We start from the raw sequence: 17,293 nt of genomic DNA, 5'->3' as shown, positions 1-17,293 counted from the left end.
GGTTTATGTTTATACATATAATGAAGTATTATAATACAACGAGAATTTCGATTATTTCTTCGTTTTTATGTGATATATATGAAACGTGCACACATATGATTTAAATCTTAAGTAAAAACCAGTTTAAACACAATTTCACAATGGCTTCTAGAAGACTTCAGGATTCTATAAGAATCAATGCAGACGACTTTATTGGAGAATGTGCTGTGTAACAATCATGTGAGCACTGTATGAAAACCAACGTGTCAAAACTGCCACGGTTTTCTGCCAGGATTGCGATGATTTCGTGTGCGATACGTGCAAAAACCCTCACATCGTATATAAACCAGGTCAGCATAACATTTTCAGAATTCATGCTAGAAAATCTGTGCGATTGGTGATGGACATGGAATAAATGGGTATCTGTCCGCCATGTAAAGGAAAGAAAGAACATAGAGTTTTACTGTGAAGACCATTCCAAGTTCTGCTGCTTTTACCGTATGATTAATCACAAGAAATGTGATAGGGTAGAAAAGATAACCGGTGACACTGCTGACCAATGTTCAGAACGTCATGCTTTGAAACAGTCACTGCTTACATTGGAATCCGGGGCTGACGGTATTATAGCCGAGTGTATAAACGTAAAAGAAGATATAAACAGTTTAGTGCCAAGAAGAAATAAACAGTTTAGTGCCAATGTGTTGTGCTGTTTCAAAACGCGGAGCACCCACCCAACAGTACATTTATTCAAAAATGATTAACGAAAAACTTGACAGAATGGAATCACATATCAATGAACAAAAAAGATTAAAATTTCATCTTCGTTGACAGTTCTATTTTCTAAAAGAGCTGACTTTATTGCTTGAGATGGGAAATACTTGTGTAAAACTGAATTCTGATGGCGACAAGACAGGTATTTTGTGAATAAGTTGCAAAACATGCTATTGTATTGAATTTGATGTGTATGTCAATGAAATCCGTCGATGTTCGCCAGAGAAAGCCTACCGTGGCTGCTGTAAACCTCTATTATGTTGACTGTATCTTTTTATAAATAAAAAAATGGCAAATAATCCTAATCGCCGCTTCTGCACTATTTAACATCAAGCATTTGGAAAATCAAAAAATATATATAAACAACGCAACTGTTTTCTCTGATAGTAAATTATAAGGCAATATTGCGAGATTAGATCCTACTATAACTCGTGACATGGTGTGTGAATTTTATACTGACGGATTGATAATCTTAAATAACAATCTATAGCGTAGTATCTTTGTCTCCCGATGCGATGTGTGTAACGTGTGGCGGTGTTAAACAAGTATCTCTCCTGTCTGTGAGTACAGACAATGCCATCACACTGACGAGGGAGATAAAACATCATCCGCTTTCGACTCTATATGCTGCATGTCTCCATCTCACATGGTCGTGAGTACGATCGATGATCCCCGCCTTGCTAGAATAATATCAATGGATGGTGTAGTATCTGACGTTGATTTGGTGAAGTTTCCTAAAAAGATGTACAAACTAAATGAGAGAAAATGTACGTATATCAAGTCTGAGAACACGTTAGTACTGACTGACAATTGCGCCGCCACAGTATACCTGTGCGATACCGTGAAAGGCACGTCTACAGTGTGTTTCATAATATGTGATACACTTTCAAAGTATTGCCCCGGGTTCAATAAAACTGATATATACACAAACATTGTTTCTTAATGACAAAGAATCTTCACCATTTTATATAAGACATAAAGTACGGGAAAATGTTGACGTCATGACGTCACATGTGATGTCCTTAAAAGTTGTTATTTTCAAGATGGTGCTTTTCACAGAAAAAAGTCAAAACATAATAAAATTTTATTATGAGAGAAAATCAGTAATGTCTGTCATAAGAGGAATGCGAAAGCTATATCCTTTGGATAGGCCTATTACCAGATTACAAGTAAACAGAGTTGTTAAACGGTTTAAGCAGTATGGAGGGATATCAGACTAGAGAAAGAACAACACGATGACACCAAAAAGCAGCCGCAGCAGTGAAAATGTTGAGCAGGTGAAGCGAATTATTGACGAAACACCAGAGAGGTCGGTACGAAAGGTATTTTCTGACATTGACCATTCTTCCAGTGCCACGAGTGTATACAGAGTCTTACGATTTGACTTAAAACTAACACCCTACAAAGTTCCGGTCCTCCAACATCTGAAAGAAGGTGATGTAAACCAACGTCTTGACTTTGCCACATGTATGACAGAACACGTTGATCTTCTTCAAAAGCTGTGAGCGACGAATCTCATTTGTACCTCGACCAACATTTAAACAAACAGAACCATCGTTACTGGTCAGACGCTAAGTCTAACATTTTTATAGAAAAATCATGCCATGCTCAGAAAGTGACAGTGTGGGCTGCTCTTAGCGCTGAAGGTTTAATTGGGCCGTTCTTTTTCGAAAAAAGTGAAGGCAATACCGAGACCATCTACAGTGAACGATATTTGAAACTCTTGAAACATAAGTTCCTACCAGCTCTTCGTCGCAGAGGCATTGATATGAAACAAGTATGGTTCCAGCAAGACGGGGCTGCTCCGCACACAGCACAAAGCGTTCTTCAATGGCTGGAAAAGACCTTTGGCACAAGACTGATATCGTGGAAGACAGGTCATCCTTGGCCACCCCACTCACCGGATCTCAGTTCCTTAGATTTTTTCCTTTGCGGTCATCTCGAAGAGAAAGTTTATGCAGCGTATCCAACATCGACAGAAGAACTCAAACTGTCTATTTCACGAGAAATGCGAAGAATCACGCCCGAAATGTGTCTGTCTTCTATTAAAAACCTTGTTAAACGTGTTGAAATTCTACGACGTCAAAATGGACGTCATTTTGAGTTTATAAATTAACACTTTTTTCTAATGGTGAATACTTTTTTTATATTCCTTTATGCGCATCAACTTTAGTATACATCAAAATGTAATCGTTTACCTTTAATCTGATACCTTTACCTTTGTATTAGCTCTTTGATTAAAAAAGCGACAAAGGTTTGAAACTGTATCACATATTAGGAAACACACTGTACATCGGTCACTGCTGAGAACATACGGAAACCTCGTGGTGCCTGTGTAGGGCCAGGTGACACGGAGTTGGTGTGCAGTATGGGGATGAACTTCATCCACCTGACTTTTAACGGTGAAATACTGGGTTCCTAACGAGTGGATATGATGTTTCCGCTCAGCATATGTGTGTTTAAGGATGGCACTTGGATGGCGGTGTCCAACGGCGGTAAGGGGGTCAAGAAACTTCAGCTGTACCAGATATCATCGGAAATAAGTTAGTTGACCATTACGGCGATCTCCACGTGACCATGCTTTCTTCGCGCATATTAGAAATTTGCTTATGGTAATTATTAATACAATCGGAATACTTTTCCAATTTATTAAAATTGTTATTAGGCTTTATCGCTTGAGAAGCTTCCTATTTTTTGTTCATTTGCTCTTATACTGAGTTTTAATACGTACTTTAAAAAAATGTGATATATGTTTGAATGCATATAAATATATTGTGTATGTAATACTATTTTTATTTCCATGACATGCAACTTAACTTGTGTATAGTTAGGCGCGTAAAATATTTTTACTAATGTATATTAATTTTCGAAAATCTCTCTAATCCTGAACGTTAATATGCATATAGTTGCTTAATGTCACGATAGGAATGCTATGTGCGTTTAAAATAAAAATAAAATGTTTAGCGTACATATTCCAGAAGTTTTATAAATATAAACGAGGTCAGCACAACATTGTCAATGTACAGGACAATACATCTGCGCCCGTTATAATCGACATGAAAGGAAAGGCCATGTGCCATGAGCATGCACGAGAAATAGTGTTTTTCTGCCAGGATCATTCTAAGCTTTGCTGCCTTTCATGTGTTCTCATTCACCGGAAATGTGACCAATTGGATGAAATAGTCAAAGTATTCAGACAAACACGACACGACCTGCAAGCATTAAAACAATCATTGATACAATTGCAATCCGAGGCTGACGATATTATCTCAGAGTTTAAGAAGTCTGAGGCTGTTTTAAATGAGTCTATTGCAAAGATTTCTTCAGAGGTGGATACGATTAAAGATCGTATCATAAAACTGTTTGAAGAAGCAAAGCAGAGATTAATAAGTGAAGCAAAACAATTTAAAACTGAAGAAGTAAAACGGATTGAGAATAAACGGGATACCTCGTTCAAAGTTAAGGAAGAACTAAATAAGGCATCCTCGATGTGTTGTGACGTTTTAGACCGCGGAACCCCCAGTCAACAGTGTATTTATTCAGAACAAATGAAGGAGAAACGGAAAACTATCGAATCAATTATAGATGACCAGAGAAAGATTAAATGTTCATCAACAATGACAGTGTCTTTTCCAAAACAGGTTACTTCACTCATTGAGATGGGAAGCAATTCTATAAAACAGAATTTTGATGTCAACAAGACAGGTACTTTATTGCACAGTTACTATACATTTAGTATAAATTATTGAACGGTATTTGTCGATGAAGTCAAGAGAATAAGGAGCGGTATGAAGTTCAAAACTGTTAGAACAATTTAAATAATTGTATACTGTTACAATCGAACAGTTATTTAAAAAATTAAATCATCATATGTAGTCTATATGTAAATGTGTCAGAGTTGCGCGGTACGGCACGGTACAAATAAACATAAGTAACTAGCAGTATTTGAAATCATAACACTTATTTAAATCCATTTGAAATAAATAAACTGATAATTTAAAATATTTTATTTTCATTTTTGCATATATGCAGTAAATATCAATCTTTATAAAATTTAAAAAAAAAATGAGCAAAGTAACACAAAATTGTTTTAACCGATAAGACGAGAACGCGAACGTAAGCTGCGCGACCACATATAATAAAAAAATAAACGGAGCATTAACTGAATTTGCTCACTATCGTGATGGTGATGATGATGATGGTTATGTTGTTGATGATGATGGTGATGATGATGATGATGATGATGGTGATGATGATGATGATGATGATGATGATGATGGGGATGATGCTGATGGTGGTGATGATGATGATGGCGGTGATAATGCTGCTGCTGATGATGATGATGGTGATGTTTTGCAACTCCTTTATTAGATGAGTTCATGTCAGCATTCTATGATTCTTAGGAAACTTGTGTTATGTTCTGAGTTTCTTATCTCACTAACATACATTTTTACGCTATCAGTGTTTTGACAGTAATTCATATCAACTGGTTCCGAGCATCGAACATGCAGTGTTTTAAACATAGTTGAGACCACAACAAATTGAAGATTTGTTCCACGGATTTTTGCTTCCCAAAAATGGAGCGAGCGAGATAAAAATACATTTATTTTTATTTTATTTTTTGTTAAATCACAGGCGAGCGAAAAGCGAAAAATAAAAATACATATATAGTCTATGTAAATTGATATATTTTGCCAAATAAATGCATGCTATCTGCAAAATACCAGTACAAGATCATTTAGAAGTAATAATTGAGTTTAAGCCGTTATCAAATGTTTGTAAAAATGAATAAAACAAGTCTCTAATAGCTGTTCTGCTTACTCATACCAGGTAGTAATTATTTAAATTTAGCATGACACATGTAGTTTTCATTATCAAGAAGCTCAGTTTTATGTCAATGATGGTTTAATAACATGTAACAATGAATATCAAGCATAAGCAGTGATTTTTCTTCGCGTCATATTTTACAGCCTTTGCCTTTTTGATTGGGGATAACGTGCGATAAACCATGAAATTGGGAATATTGAATCATTATTATTATGGTTATAGATAACAGTATACCAATTGTTAATAAGCGCTTGTTTGACAGCTTTCCAAAATGTATATTATAAAGTGCTAGAGCATTAAACTGCCATATGATAAACTCAATAAACCAATTGAGTTTATTTAAAAAATTGATTTATATTTTTTTAATTTTGGCGAGACTTTAAAAAAAAGGTAATTTTTGGGAAACAGCTTTTTTTACAATTTGCAATTTGGACACAGTTTGTAAGAGGCTGTATTTTTGGTAAAAAAAAATACTGATACGAAATATCTCGAATTTGAATTAGTTATAAAATCATAGGTTATACTCGATGCATTACTTTTGTTATTTTAGCACTGATAAAATTAGAAATAAGAAGTTAAAGTTTTAAAAGTAAAAAAAAAAACACTTCCGAATGAAAGAAAAATAAGAAATGGGTAGTAAAAGTTTTGTATTTTGATATAAAAAAGTCAATCAAATCCCAGTAACGTTGTTAAGGTCTCGAAAGTTTCTTCACTTTCCTACTTATGTTAAATTTATGTTTTGGGGGCATAATGTACACCTTGCACTTAGCCATCAACAGTTTGAACTAGTAGATAGGTGGCTCGTATAATTTATATTATACTCGACGTTTTTTGTCCAATTCAACGGCGACTCTCATTTGCATGTTATTTTTTTATGTTTTAACATAATAAATACCAACAAGTTTATTGCAGTTTTTTACAAATCGTACGCATACCGGCGACATTTCACATCCTGATGTAGATGCGGTTGAAATTATAGAATAACTCTAATCATCTGTGATGCAATGACTCATTTCCCCGGTTGAAAATTAACATTTCCATTTGTGTCTTTGGCCGACATGACAAGACAGACGAACGCCGCCACTCGTTTTTACCATAAACCAATCTAATAACGCAAAGCGCTATAACAGTCGTTAAATACGTAGGCTAAATTACACTAAATCATTTAATAATTAGGTGCGCAGCAAATTTGTTGCTGCGGGCGCATAATAAAAGTAAAAATATTTTTATTTCGTTTTAAGATTGTTAGGTGCGGCGAATCCGTCGAACATTTAATCAATTTCTTGTGGCATGATGTTATGATTTATTAATTCGTACTCGGACGGTACAGGTATTGTAACTCTTGTTGATAATGATGATAATGATGATGATGATGATAATTATTATCATTATATTGATGATGATATAATGATGATGAGGAGGAGGAGAAGGAAGAGGACGACGATGATGATGATGATTGATGATGACGATGATGATGATGATGGTGGTGGTGGTGGTGGTGGTGGTGATGGTGATGCTGATGATGATGATGATGATGATGATGATGATGATGACCCGGTCATAGATTGTTTAAAAACAGAATGTATTATATTCCAACAAGCAAAGTGCCTTTTTGGTTATTGATACACGTACATAAAAAAATCATAGACAAATTTATAATGCGTGTTAACGCTCTCCATCGATTAGTTTAGTATATTTTTAAAGGAGCATTTAAAATACCCACTTATATGCTTATCCCTGATTGGCCCAGCGCGATAGAATTTCCTCCAAAATCATATATAAACACATCCCAAACGAAATAATTTAAATCATATTTTATCTTATGTTATGTAAGATCCTCAAAATATTATAGTTTCATTTGTAAAGTTATTTCATGACACTTTACAAATACAAAGTTATGTGAACAAGGTCCGACAAATTTACTCATTTAAATAAAATAATGTGAAATTATATTACAACAATAACAATTATTATTATTATTATTATCATTACTTATTAATGTACTTATTGTTTGTTACTATTATTTCAGTTGATACCAGTCCCATCAGATTATTATCCCAACCAAAGCCAGTCACCCTGGAGCTCCTCGTATCCGTGGATCTACACACGACTGGAGATGATGATGAGGAACCTTACCTCACAGGACTGGACTTCCTGCCGGACGGAAGACTTGTTTCCGTGGATAACTATAACTGGAAATGTATCTTACTGAATGAGCGACTACAGAGACTCGGAACACCTTACAAGTTCAATACAAAACCATGTGATGTAGTATGTGCGTCTCATGATGCACTCACTGTGTGTCACGTTTGGTAATTTAGTATGTTACCTGTCTGTGAGTACTGACAATACCATCAGACTGACCAGGGAGATCAGAATATCATCCAATTTCGACTCTGTATGCTGCATGTCTCCGTCTCACATGTTGTGAGTACGTACGATGATCCTCGCCCTGTGAGCATGTTATCAGTAGACGGTGTGGAGTCTGATTTTGACCACGTGATATTTCCGCAGAAGATTTACAAAGGTGATGAGAGTATTTGCACGTATGTCCAGTCTATGAACACGTTAGTACTGACTGACAGGTGGGCTCACACAGTGTACATGTACGACACCTTGAAGGGCACGTCGAGAGCAGTTCAATGATGAGAACATACAGCAACCTCGTAGTGCCTGTGTAGGGCCTGGTGACACGGTGCTGGTGCAGTAGGAGGAAGCACTCCATCGTGCAACTGAGTGTTGATGGGGACTTACTCGGCATCTACCCAGTGGATATGTGGTACCCGCACAACATATGTGTGTTTAAGGATGGCACTAGGCTGGCGGTGTCTGGCGGCGCTGCAGAAGCACCGAAACTTTATTTGTATAAGATCTCACCGACAATGAGTTAGATGACTAGTAAGATGTAAATGTTTTCCATGTGATCAGACACAGTTATTAAATATTGACATAATTGTATTGGTGTTGGTAAATCAACTCGAAATACTATTATGTTTAATGAAAATTGAATAGTGTTGTTACAGGTTTGTATCGCTGAAGAAGATCAAAACACTGCGAACTACCGATGTATTTTGCATTTGTTATAATGTCAAGAAATGTTATATTGTATGTTTGAATGTATTTTATTATTTTGTGTATGTAATACTATTTAATTTGCATTGCATGCAACTTAACCGGTGTGAACGGTTTTAAACGTGGTAAATATTTATAAATGAACATGTATGTTAAATTTTTGAAAACCCCTTTAACTGAACTAAACGATGAAAATGGTTTGATAATGCCATGAAAGAAATCTTTCGTTTATTTAAAGTAATGCTTGTTTTTGTTTAGCCTAAATTAGCCACAAGTTATCAACAAAAGTCAACTAGAACTAGAATTCCCAGCATGTCACGTCTGTCTGTAAATAGTGTTAGGAGCTTTGTATCGTTCTAATGTAAGCAATACTATATAAAGCCGTTACTTTCAGTTATTGTTGTTTGTTTTTAAATAATTTAGCAAAACGACAATATCAAATTAATTCTAGTATATTTGCTAAATCATTTCTTTGTTAAAATTTTATTCTAAAATAGACTAATACTTGCACTTTGTAACAAGTTTGTATTCGTGAATTTCAGGGGCCTAGAAAACACACGCTTTATCTTAAAACCTTTTTTATATATAATTTACGCTCTGATCAGACATCCCCATATCAACGTGCGTAGAATGATAAAACAGAGCATTCGTGTATGGTAGTAAACCCATCACATTCAGTGTTTAGAACATTTGTTTACAAATCATATGATTATATAATGTTCTGGAATCAATAATAAAAATTTTAAAGTTGGTCTGCTGCGGGATTCCGATCCGGGACCACTTGTGTTAACATCGAACGCTCTACCACAAAGTCCTTAATATCGTGTTTAAGAACCCCTATCTTGTTTTAATGCTGCCGAATTTTTATAGCTATATGCAAATACGTAAGAATATTTCATAGGTTTTCAACAATTTGCATGGCATGTAGCTCATTTTAAATATTTAATGACTTGTAACGGCGTTGATAAGAATATTCGTCTTGTATATGTAAAGGAAAATATTCCAATTGCGAACAGAAAAGATACGAGCGTTTACGACTTCGTCGCAATTACCCGGACATTAACGAACTTATGAAAGGTCGAATACCTGCAATTGCAAAAATCACATGAACGCGTTCACCGTGTATATCTATTAAGATATTATTTTATTTCTGCGTTTTTATACGAAATTGATGATTTCACCGTTAGCAATATAGTCAATGAATAGTATAACAATCCTATTTCCAATGCCATGATGCGTATATTACATTAATAACCATATTGAAAGACTTTTTACTTACAAGGTTTTGTCATTTGTCCCGGCAATTTATTTCTGGAAATGCTTTATTGTTAATTTTTTCCTGACAAATTAGTTAAGCAACTTTGTTAAAATTAAAACTAGTGTTTATGTTATTGATATAGCACATGTGCAAACATTTTGTTTTTAAACAGTTTATTCACTGCAGTACGTTAATGATTAAAATGTTTGTCTCATATTAATTTAAGCGCTGATTTCTTATGATGTATGGAAAAATCATACTATTATATAGTATCATAATGAACGTTTTTGTTGATAGAATAAAACATATACCACACATAGCATTTCACTACGTTTGTTTTCAAACACGCGGTTGCAATTTTTGGAAAAAATACTGAATTAATTTTGCGCAAACTTAACAAAGTTGTGTATTTTGACAATGACCGGGTACTCGTCTTTGTTTTTTTTTTGTAAATGGTTTTGAATTAATGAAAACTTATCAAAAACGATAAAACTTATCCTGAAGCGGTGTATTGTCGACAACCGATTTCCTTCACATAGCCGAAAAAGTCACGTGGTACAGGCACTTTGAAAATACTGTTTCTGAAAACTAACCTGGTTTACTGGTAGAAGTCAACAAGTGACAGAAATATATGAAGGGCAAAAATGTGGCTCAATCGATCATAATTTTAAGCTTACGTTGTCATTTGTGTTGTTTTTAAGTGAACGCATATTTTAATTATTACATTGAAAGGATCATCTCAATACAGCCTCATTAATTGGTGGTTTAGTTTAAACAATGTTGTATCTAAATTTATTCCTAAATAGGTGGTTTAAGATAATACAATAATTGCTACACATCATGCACAAAAAAAACGCACTGAAGTGTTTATGCATGAAATATTTCCAATCACACCTGCACCAAATGCGGACCCTTACCAACTTCAACATAACAACATCCATGACTTCGATCCATCAACTACAACTTTTATCTCGTCCATGATTTTTCACTTTGATTTCAAGTCTTTTCAAACACGCAAATCCGCTATCTATAAGTAGCATTAAGCTAAATTATTTTAAAATACAAGTTAAATGATTCGTCTTAATCATGTTTTATACTAAAAGAATTACCTGCATCGAAACTTCATGATGAAGTGCATGAAATCATACATAGAACGTTACATGCAGTACAGCATTAAATAGATGCTCTTATTCTGCCCTTCAAAATACATACCAAAGCATAGTTTTCAGTACATAAACCCTGGACACGCATACTCTGCGATTAACTAACAACCCTCTCACGTCGCTCGACAAATGGTGGTAATCGGTGATGTTGAACAAGTTCTTGTAGATCAGTCACAGGATTTCAGTTTTGTTGAAGATACTCATGGATGTTGCATTGAAGACATTTATCTGACCTATAAGGATATTGAGAACGTTTTCTTTGGCCATAATGCAGTCGGCGATCAATCAATCAGACCGTGACCTGACATTGACATTTAAATGGACAAAAGGTCAGCGAATAATCAGCGACTGGTCAGTAAATAGCTGCAACAACAGCAATACTATTAAAATAAAACAAACAATTTTACATTTAACATCAATTTTGACATAAACAAAAGGGCATAAGCAGGCTCAAATGAATGAATAGAACGGGCAGAAGCATATTGTCAACATTGAATAGTTGAAAGCAAAATGACCGTACTTTTTTATGAGATGATTGTTATGGTATCAAATCTATCATTGACCAACCCGACAATCACCACTATCGCCTTTCCCTTCTCATCCACATATTATGTGGGTTGGGTTGGTGATCACCATCGCGGTCAGGTGGAGTTTCCCCTCGGGTACTCCGGCTTTGCACGACAACACAGTGACACACCAAAATCGAAAATGTTTGCCATTAATCCCTGGAACGAAGATTTTTTAGTCGTTTTAAGCGCGTATTTTTCGATGTGTATCGGGCTGTTATGAAAACTGATGTGTTCTTTTTTCAGGACAGGTTTCTTTAGCTAATTTTCATGTAGCAAAGAGAAACATGACCTTAATCTCCTATGGCATGAATTGCCATTTAAACTTAAGTGGCCTCATTGTTTGTCAATATGCGAACCATTATGTTTCTATAATATACAATGTTTAGATATTGTTTGTGCATAATAATATGTTTCCAATTCGGTATATTACACGCATCATTAACAGGACCTGTAAAATCACCGACTGATAAGCTACCATGTAGCATGTGTTATTCGATTTAAGCACGTATATTGAGCATTCCAATATTCCAGTTAGAATGAAAACAACTGCTCACTGAGAGCACATTGATGAGTTTAATGGTGCCATTTTGTTTAACACTTGGCAGTCAATTGTGCAGGGAATACCAGTCTAAGATGTCTAAAATACAGATTGTGTTCTTAAACACGTTTATTAAACTTATGTATATGCTTGTAATTCAATTAAAATCTACCATGACATCAAGCGTATACACGTTTAAAGTATGGCTATTTAGGAAGACCTAAACATGACTTTTTTGTTCAAATGGGAATAACTGTTTATTCCTGCGTTTTTTAAATTGTTTAAATGTAAATAAAGATTAATTAAATGTTGGTATTTCGCAGAACTATAAGGCTTCCAAGACTCCTGTCAAACTATCGAACGCGGTCATTAACCGGTAAATTATTTCTAGACAGTTACACAATTTAATTCTGAAATTACATTAATTATACACTTGTTTAAAGTACAGTTATTTACTTATGCAGTAAAGCTATATTATTAACAGTCCGGCGACTTGTTTGAAATTGTTACCCGCCAATAGACAGGACGATTTCCACCCCCCACCATCCAAAATCTACTACTATAACGGTCTTCTATAATGCTATTCTCAGTACCATATACGTTTTTTTCATTTTGATTGTTTGTGTAACAACGTAAGAAAATTAGTACTGATTCAAAACATATTGTTGCCGGCAACACATGGCCGATGTTAAATAATTTATTGACGACACTATTTATAAGTTTAATATGGTTGTTGCCCACTTTTATTTCGGGCATGATGCATTTGACAATACATTAAGAATTAATGACCTATATTAAATACTATAGGTAAAATATGTATACCTAGATAAATGTTTATAAATTAGATAAATATCCAATACGGTAGCAGACCTTCCTTCAAAATACTGGGCGAGAGGCCAGTGTGAAATTCTGGATTTAGGCTGTTGCCTCTTAAATGTGCATGGTCGTATTTAAGCAGTCCAGCAAACCCATTTTTTCTGTCACTTATCATTGAGATAGATACACACAACAGCATGAATTTCAACAAACCACAGTACAACACTGCACCCTAGCCATACCAGCGAAACAGGTGAATAACACAACCCACTAATAACGCTTCTACTACTAGTGATACATTTCTCATCGAGAATGTACAAAAGATTACTTAATGACCAAGTATATGTGTTTCTAACTTTTCCGGTAAAGATGTGTGATTCTAAAGATCGCCCTTTAACAAACAAAACATTCATACATAAAAATATATCATATAACTTAAAAAACGGGGGAATACAGTAAAGCCTGAATAAGAAAATCCTGACGAATCATGTTGTATAATCTTGAATGTATATAGATAAATAAATATTTACTATAAATTTCTGAACCCGATGTCTGCTCTGTTTACTGAATTCATTATAATTTACAATGGCATATGAAACATGTAAGCCCTATACTTAAAATGTTGAAAGGATGGTACACCTTAAGTTATCGAAACAAAATATATAGCACAATTTAGAGGAGTTGCTATAAAATAATATTCAACTCGTGTAATATTGATAGTTGAATTCATTTATATAAATAAAAAATGTTCAAAGTACACAGGTCTTAAATGTCCTAATCTATTGTCACCCATTTTGATTTGAATTGCTAGCTTAAGTTTGATATGTAACTTTACTGACATATTTTTCTTATTAAAGTCGTTGATATCTTACTTAACAAATTGAAAATTCCCATTCGTTGGTGTCCATCCAAACATGACGCTTAATTATATGATCAACTGAACTTTCTATTGAATACAAATTGTTTGGCATCTACAGAAGTATATGGTGTAAAATAAAAGAGAATATGTTACACGCAAATATCTAATTTAAGTTTTTTTTAAATTAAAACCGTGCAGCATACCACGCCTCCCCCCCCCCCTGTGGCAATAGTTCAGCGTCTCCTATAAGCTAACGTAATTCCGCAAATGGAGACAAAGCATTACATTTCAGCAGTGTTTAATGAGCTGAAAGAAAACATTGCAGACAAACACGATATGCTTGATGGAACTGCTGTGGAACAATTGAGTTAGTACGTGTTTAGGTTTATATTTATATCTTTGAAGCGACTCGTTTATGTAACTTACTTATCTTCCATGCTACGACTTACTAACTTGTTCCCATAAATTAGATACAAAGCAGTATATTTTAAAAAGTGATTTTCCACAGAACCCCTTTTAAAATGGCCTTTTTCAAGGATATTTCCAAAAACTAAACCCATTTTTTGTAACTTTTTATAACAAAGTATACAAATGTTATGCTGGCAGTACAACCTTACAACAGAACATGTTACGCTGGCGGTACAAACTCCCAATGGTTCATTATAACATCAACAAATAATTAAACTTAACAGTTGCGCTGGCAGTATAAACTTTCGAAGTTTCATAATCACTTCGACAGAAGAATTAAACAGAAAATGTTATGCTGGCGGTACAAACTCCCAAAGGTTCATTATCACATTCATTCCACTTTAAAATTAAACAAAAAATGGTACGCTGGCGGTACAAACTCTCAAAATTTCATAATAACATCAACAAAAGATTAATTTTAACTAAAATGTTACGCTGGCGGTACAAACTCCCAAAGGTTCATTATCACATCATCATATAATTCAACTGAAAAATTATACACTGGCGGTACAACAAATGCCTTTATAACATCAACAAATAATTCATTCTACTTTAAAATTAAATTAAAATGTTATGCTGGTGGTACAAACTCAGGTTCATAATCCTTTCAACAGAAAAATTAAACTGAAAATGTTACGCTGGCGGTACAAACTCTCAGAGGATCATAATCACAACAGATAAAATTGAAAATGTTACACCGGCCGTACAAACTCTCAGAGGATAAACACAATGACAGATAATTCTTGAAAATATTACGCCGGCCGTACAAACTCTCAGAGGATAACATATAATTGTTTGAAAATGTTACGCCGGTGGTACAAACTTCCAGTAATGCATAATCACATAGACAGATATTTCTTTGAAAATGTTACGCCGGCGGTCAAAACTACCTAAGGTTCATAATCACACAGACAGATAATTCTTTGAAAATGTTACGCCGGCGGTACAAATTCCCTAAGGTTCATTTTCACACAGACAGATAATTCTTTGAAAATGTTACGCTGGCGATACAAACTCCCTAAGGTTCATAATCACAGACAGATAATTCTTTGAAAATGTTACGCTGGCGGTACAAACTCCCTAAGTTTCATAATCACACAGACAGATAATTCTTTAAAATGTTACGCCGGCGGTACAAACTCCCAAAGGTTCATAATAGCATAGACAAATAATTATTTGAAAATGTTACACCAGCGGTACAAACTTCCAGATATCCATAATCACACAGAAAAAATCACACTGAAAAAAGGAAGGTAAACCACTTTTAAATGTATAATTCTTAATTTATTTGTTAATTATAAAACATGTAATAATAAATACAAAACACACAAAAAGGTATACCATTATGTTCGCAATCCACCAGTCAGTAGGTCAGAAAATTTATGAAATAGTGTGAATGATTCAATATTTTTTTATGACTAAATAAAATAAATTAATTTTTTTTATAAAAAATACATAACATTTTTTTCAACATGTGAAGTCATTTTAAAAATAAAATATTTCAATAAAACAATCTTTACATCAATTATAACCATTCAAAGTTCTTTAACAGATGCAATTGCTGCAATTTGTATTTTCATTACTAAACAATTATGTCACAAGTTTAGTATGTATAATAAAAACAAAACTGTATTGTTTCTCCTGACATACAAACATATTATAGAACATAAAACAAGAGATGTGTTTGTCATAAACACACTGTCCCCCTAATGCGCTGCGTTGATACATGTTTTTTTTTACCTTTGACCTTGAAGGATGACCTTGACCTTTCACCACTCAAAATGTGCAGCTCCATGAGATACACATGTATGCCAAATATCAAGTTGCTATGTGAAGGGGCATAGAAGTTATGAGCATTTTTTTGAAACCTAAACGCGAAACCTAAACGCAAAGTGTGACGGAAAGACTTACAGTCCGATCACTATATGCCCTCCTTCGGGGGCATAAAAATTAAACATTAGCAATCACAAATTCACAAAATCTATTTTAACAAGGGCTGTTTGTAAAAAATGCATGCCCCACATATGGGCTGTCAGTTGTAGTGGCAGCCATTGTTTGAATTTGTTTTTGTCACTGTGACCTTGAACTAGTGACCTGAAAATCGATAGGGGTCATCTGCCAGTCATGATCAATGTACCTATGAAGTTTCATGATCCTAGGCCTAATTATTTTTGAGTTATCATCAGGAAACCATTTTACTGTTTCGAGTCACTGTGACCTTGACCTAGTGGCCTGAAAATTAATAGGGGTTATCTGCCAGTCATGATCAATGAACCTATGAATTTTCATGATCCTAGGTGTAAGCATTCTTGAGTTATCATCCGGAAACCATTTTACTGTTTCGAGTCACCGTGACCTTGACCTTTGACCTAGTGACATGAAAATAAATAGGGTCATCTGCGAGTCATGATCAATGTACCTATGAAGTTTCATGATCCTATGCATAAGCGTTCTTGAGTTATCATCAGGAAACCATTTTACTGTTTCGGGTCACCGTGACCTTGACCTTTGACCTAGTGACCTAAAAATCATTAGTCGTCATCTGCGAGTCGTGATCAATGTACCTATGAAGTTTCATGATCCTAGGCATAAGAGTTCTTGAGTAATCATCCGGAAACCATTTTACTATTTCGGGTCACTGTGACCTTGACCTTTGACCTAGTGACCTGAAAATCAATAGCGGTCATCTGCGAGTCATGATCAATGTACCTATGAAGTTTCATGATCTTAGGCATTAGCGTTCTTGAGTTATCATCCGGAAACCATTTTACTATTTCGGGTCACCGTGATCTTGACCTTTGACCTAGCGATCTCAAAATCAATAGGGACCATCTGTGAGTCATGATCAATGTACCTATGAAGTTTCATGATCCTAGGCCTAAGTGTTCTTGAGTTATCATCTGGAAACCATCTGGTGAACAGACGGACATACGGACGGACGGACCGACATGAGCAAAACAATATACCCCCTCT

The 17,293-nt window shown here is 34.8% G+C and overlaps 1 protein-coding gene across 1 annotated transcript; it reads left to right on the top strand.

The window, feature by feature from the left end:
• Positions 1-3,806: 3,806 nt before the first annotated feature.
• LOC127835731 (tripartite motif-containing protein 15-like) lies at positions 3,807-8,468 on the top strand. Its single transcript, XM_052362167.1, has 3 exons — positions 3,807-4,455; positions 7,607-7,848; positions 8,259-8,468. Exons 1-3 carry the CDS (start codon positions 3,807-3,809, stop codon positions 8,466-8,468), a joined length of 1,101 nt encoding a protein of 366 aa, XP_052218127.1.
• The last annotated feature ends 8,825 nt before the right edge of the window (positions 8,469-17,293 follow it).

The sequence above is a fragment of the Dreissena polymorpha genome, chromosome 6 (assembly GCF_020536995.1).
Source record: "Dreissena polymorpha isolate Duluth1 chromosome 6, UMN_Dpol_1.0, whole genome shotgun sequence".
NCBI lineage: Eukaryota > Metazoa > Mollusca > Bivalvia > Myida > Dreissenidae > Dreissena > Dreissena polymorpha.
The sequence above is the reverse complement of the archived record's forward strand: the minus strand, read 5'-3'. Positions and strand labels throughout refer to the sequence as shown.

What these genes read in the sequence shown, in the direction of transcription:
- LOC127835731 (XM_052362167.1), top strand. Translation starts at nt 3,807, where the DNA reads ATGAAAGGAAAGGCCATGTGCCATGAGCATGCACGAGAAATAGTGTTT. An exon ending in TTTTGATGTCAACAAGACAG is followed by an intron (nt 4,456 to 7,606) that starts GTACTTTATTGC and finishes CTATTATTTCAG; the next exon opens with TTGATACCAGTCCCATCAGA. An exon ending in ATACAAAACCATGTGATGTA is followed by an intron (nt 7,849 to 8,258) that starts GTATGTGCGTCT and finishes GTGCCTGTGTAG; the next exon opens with GGCCTGGTGACACGGTGCTG.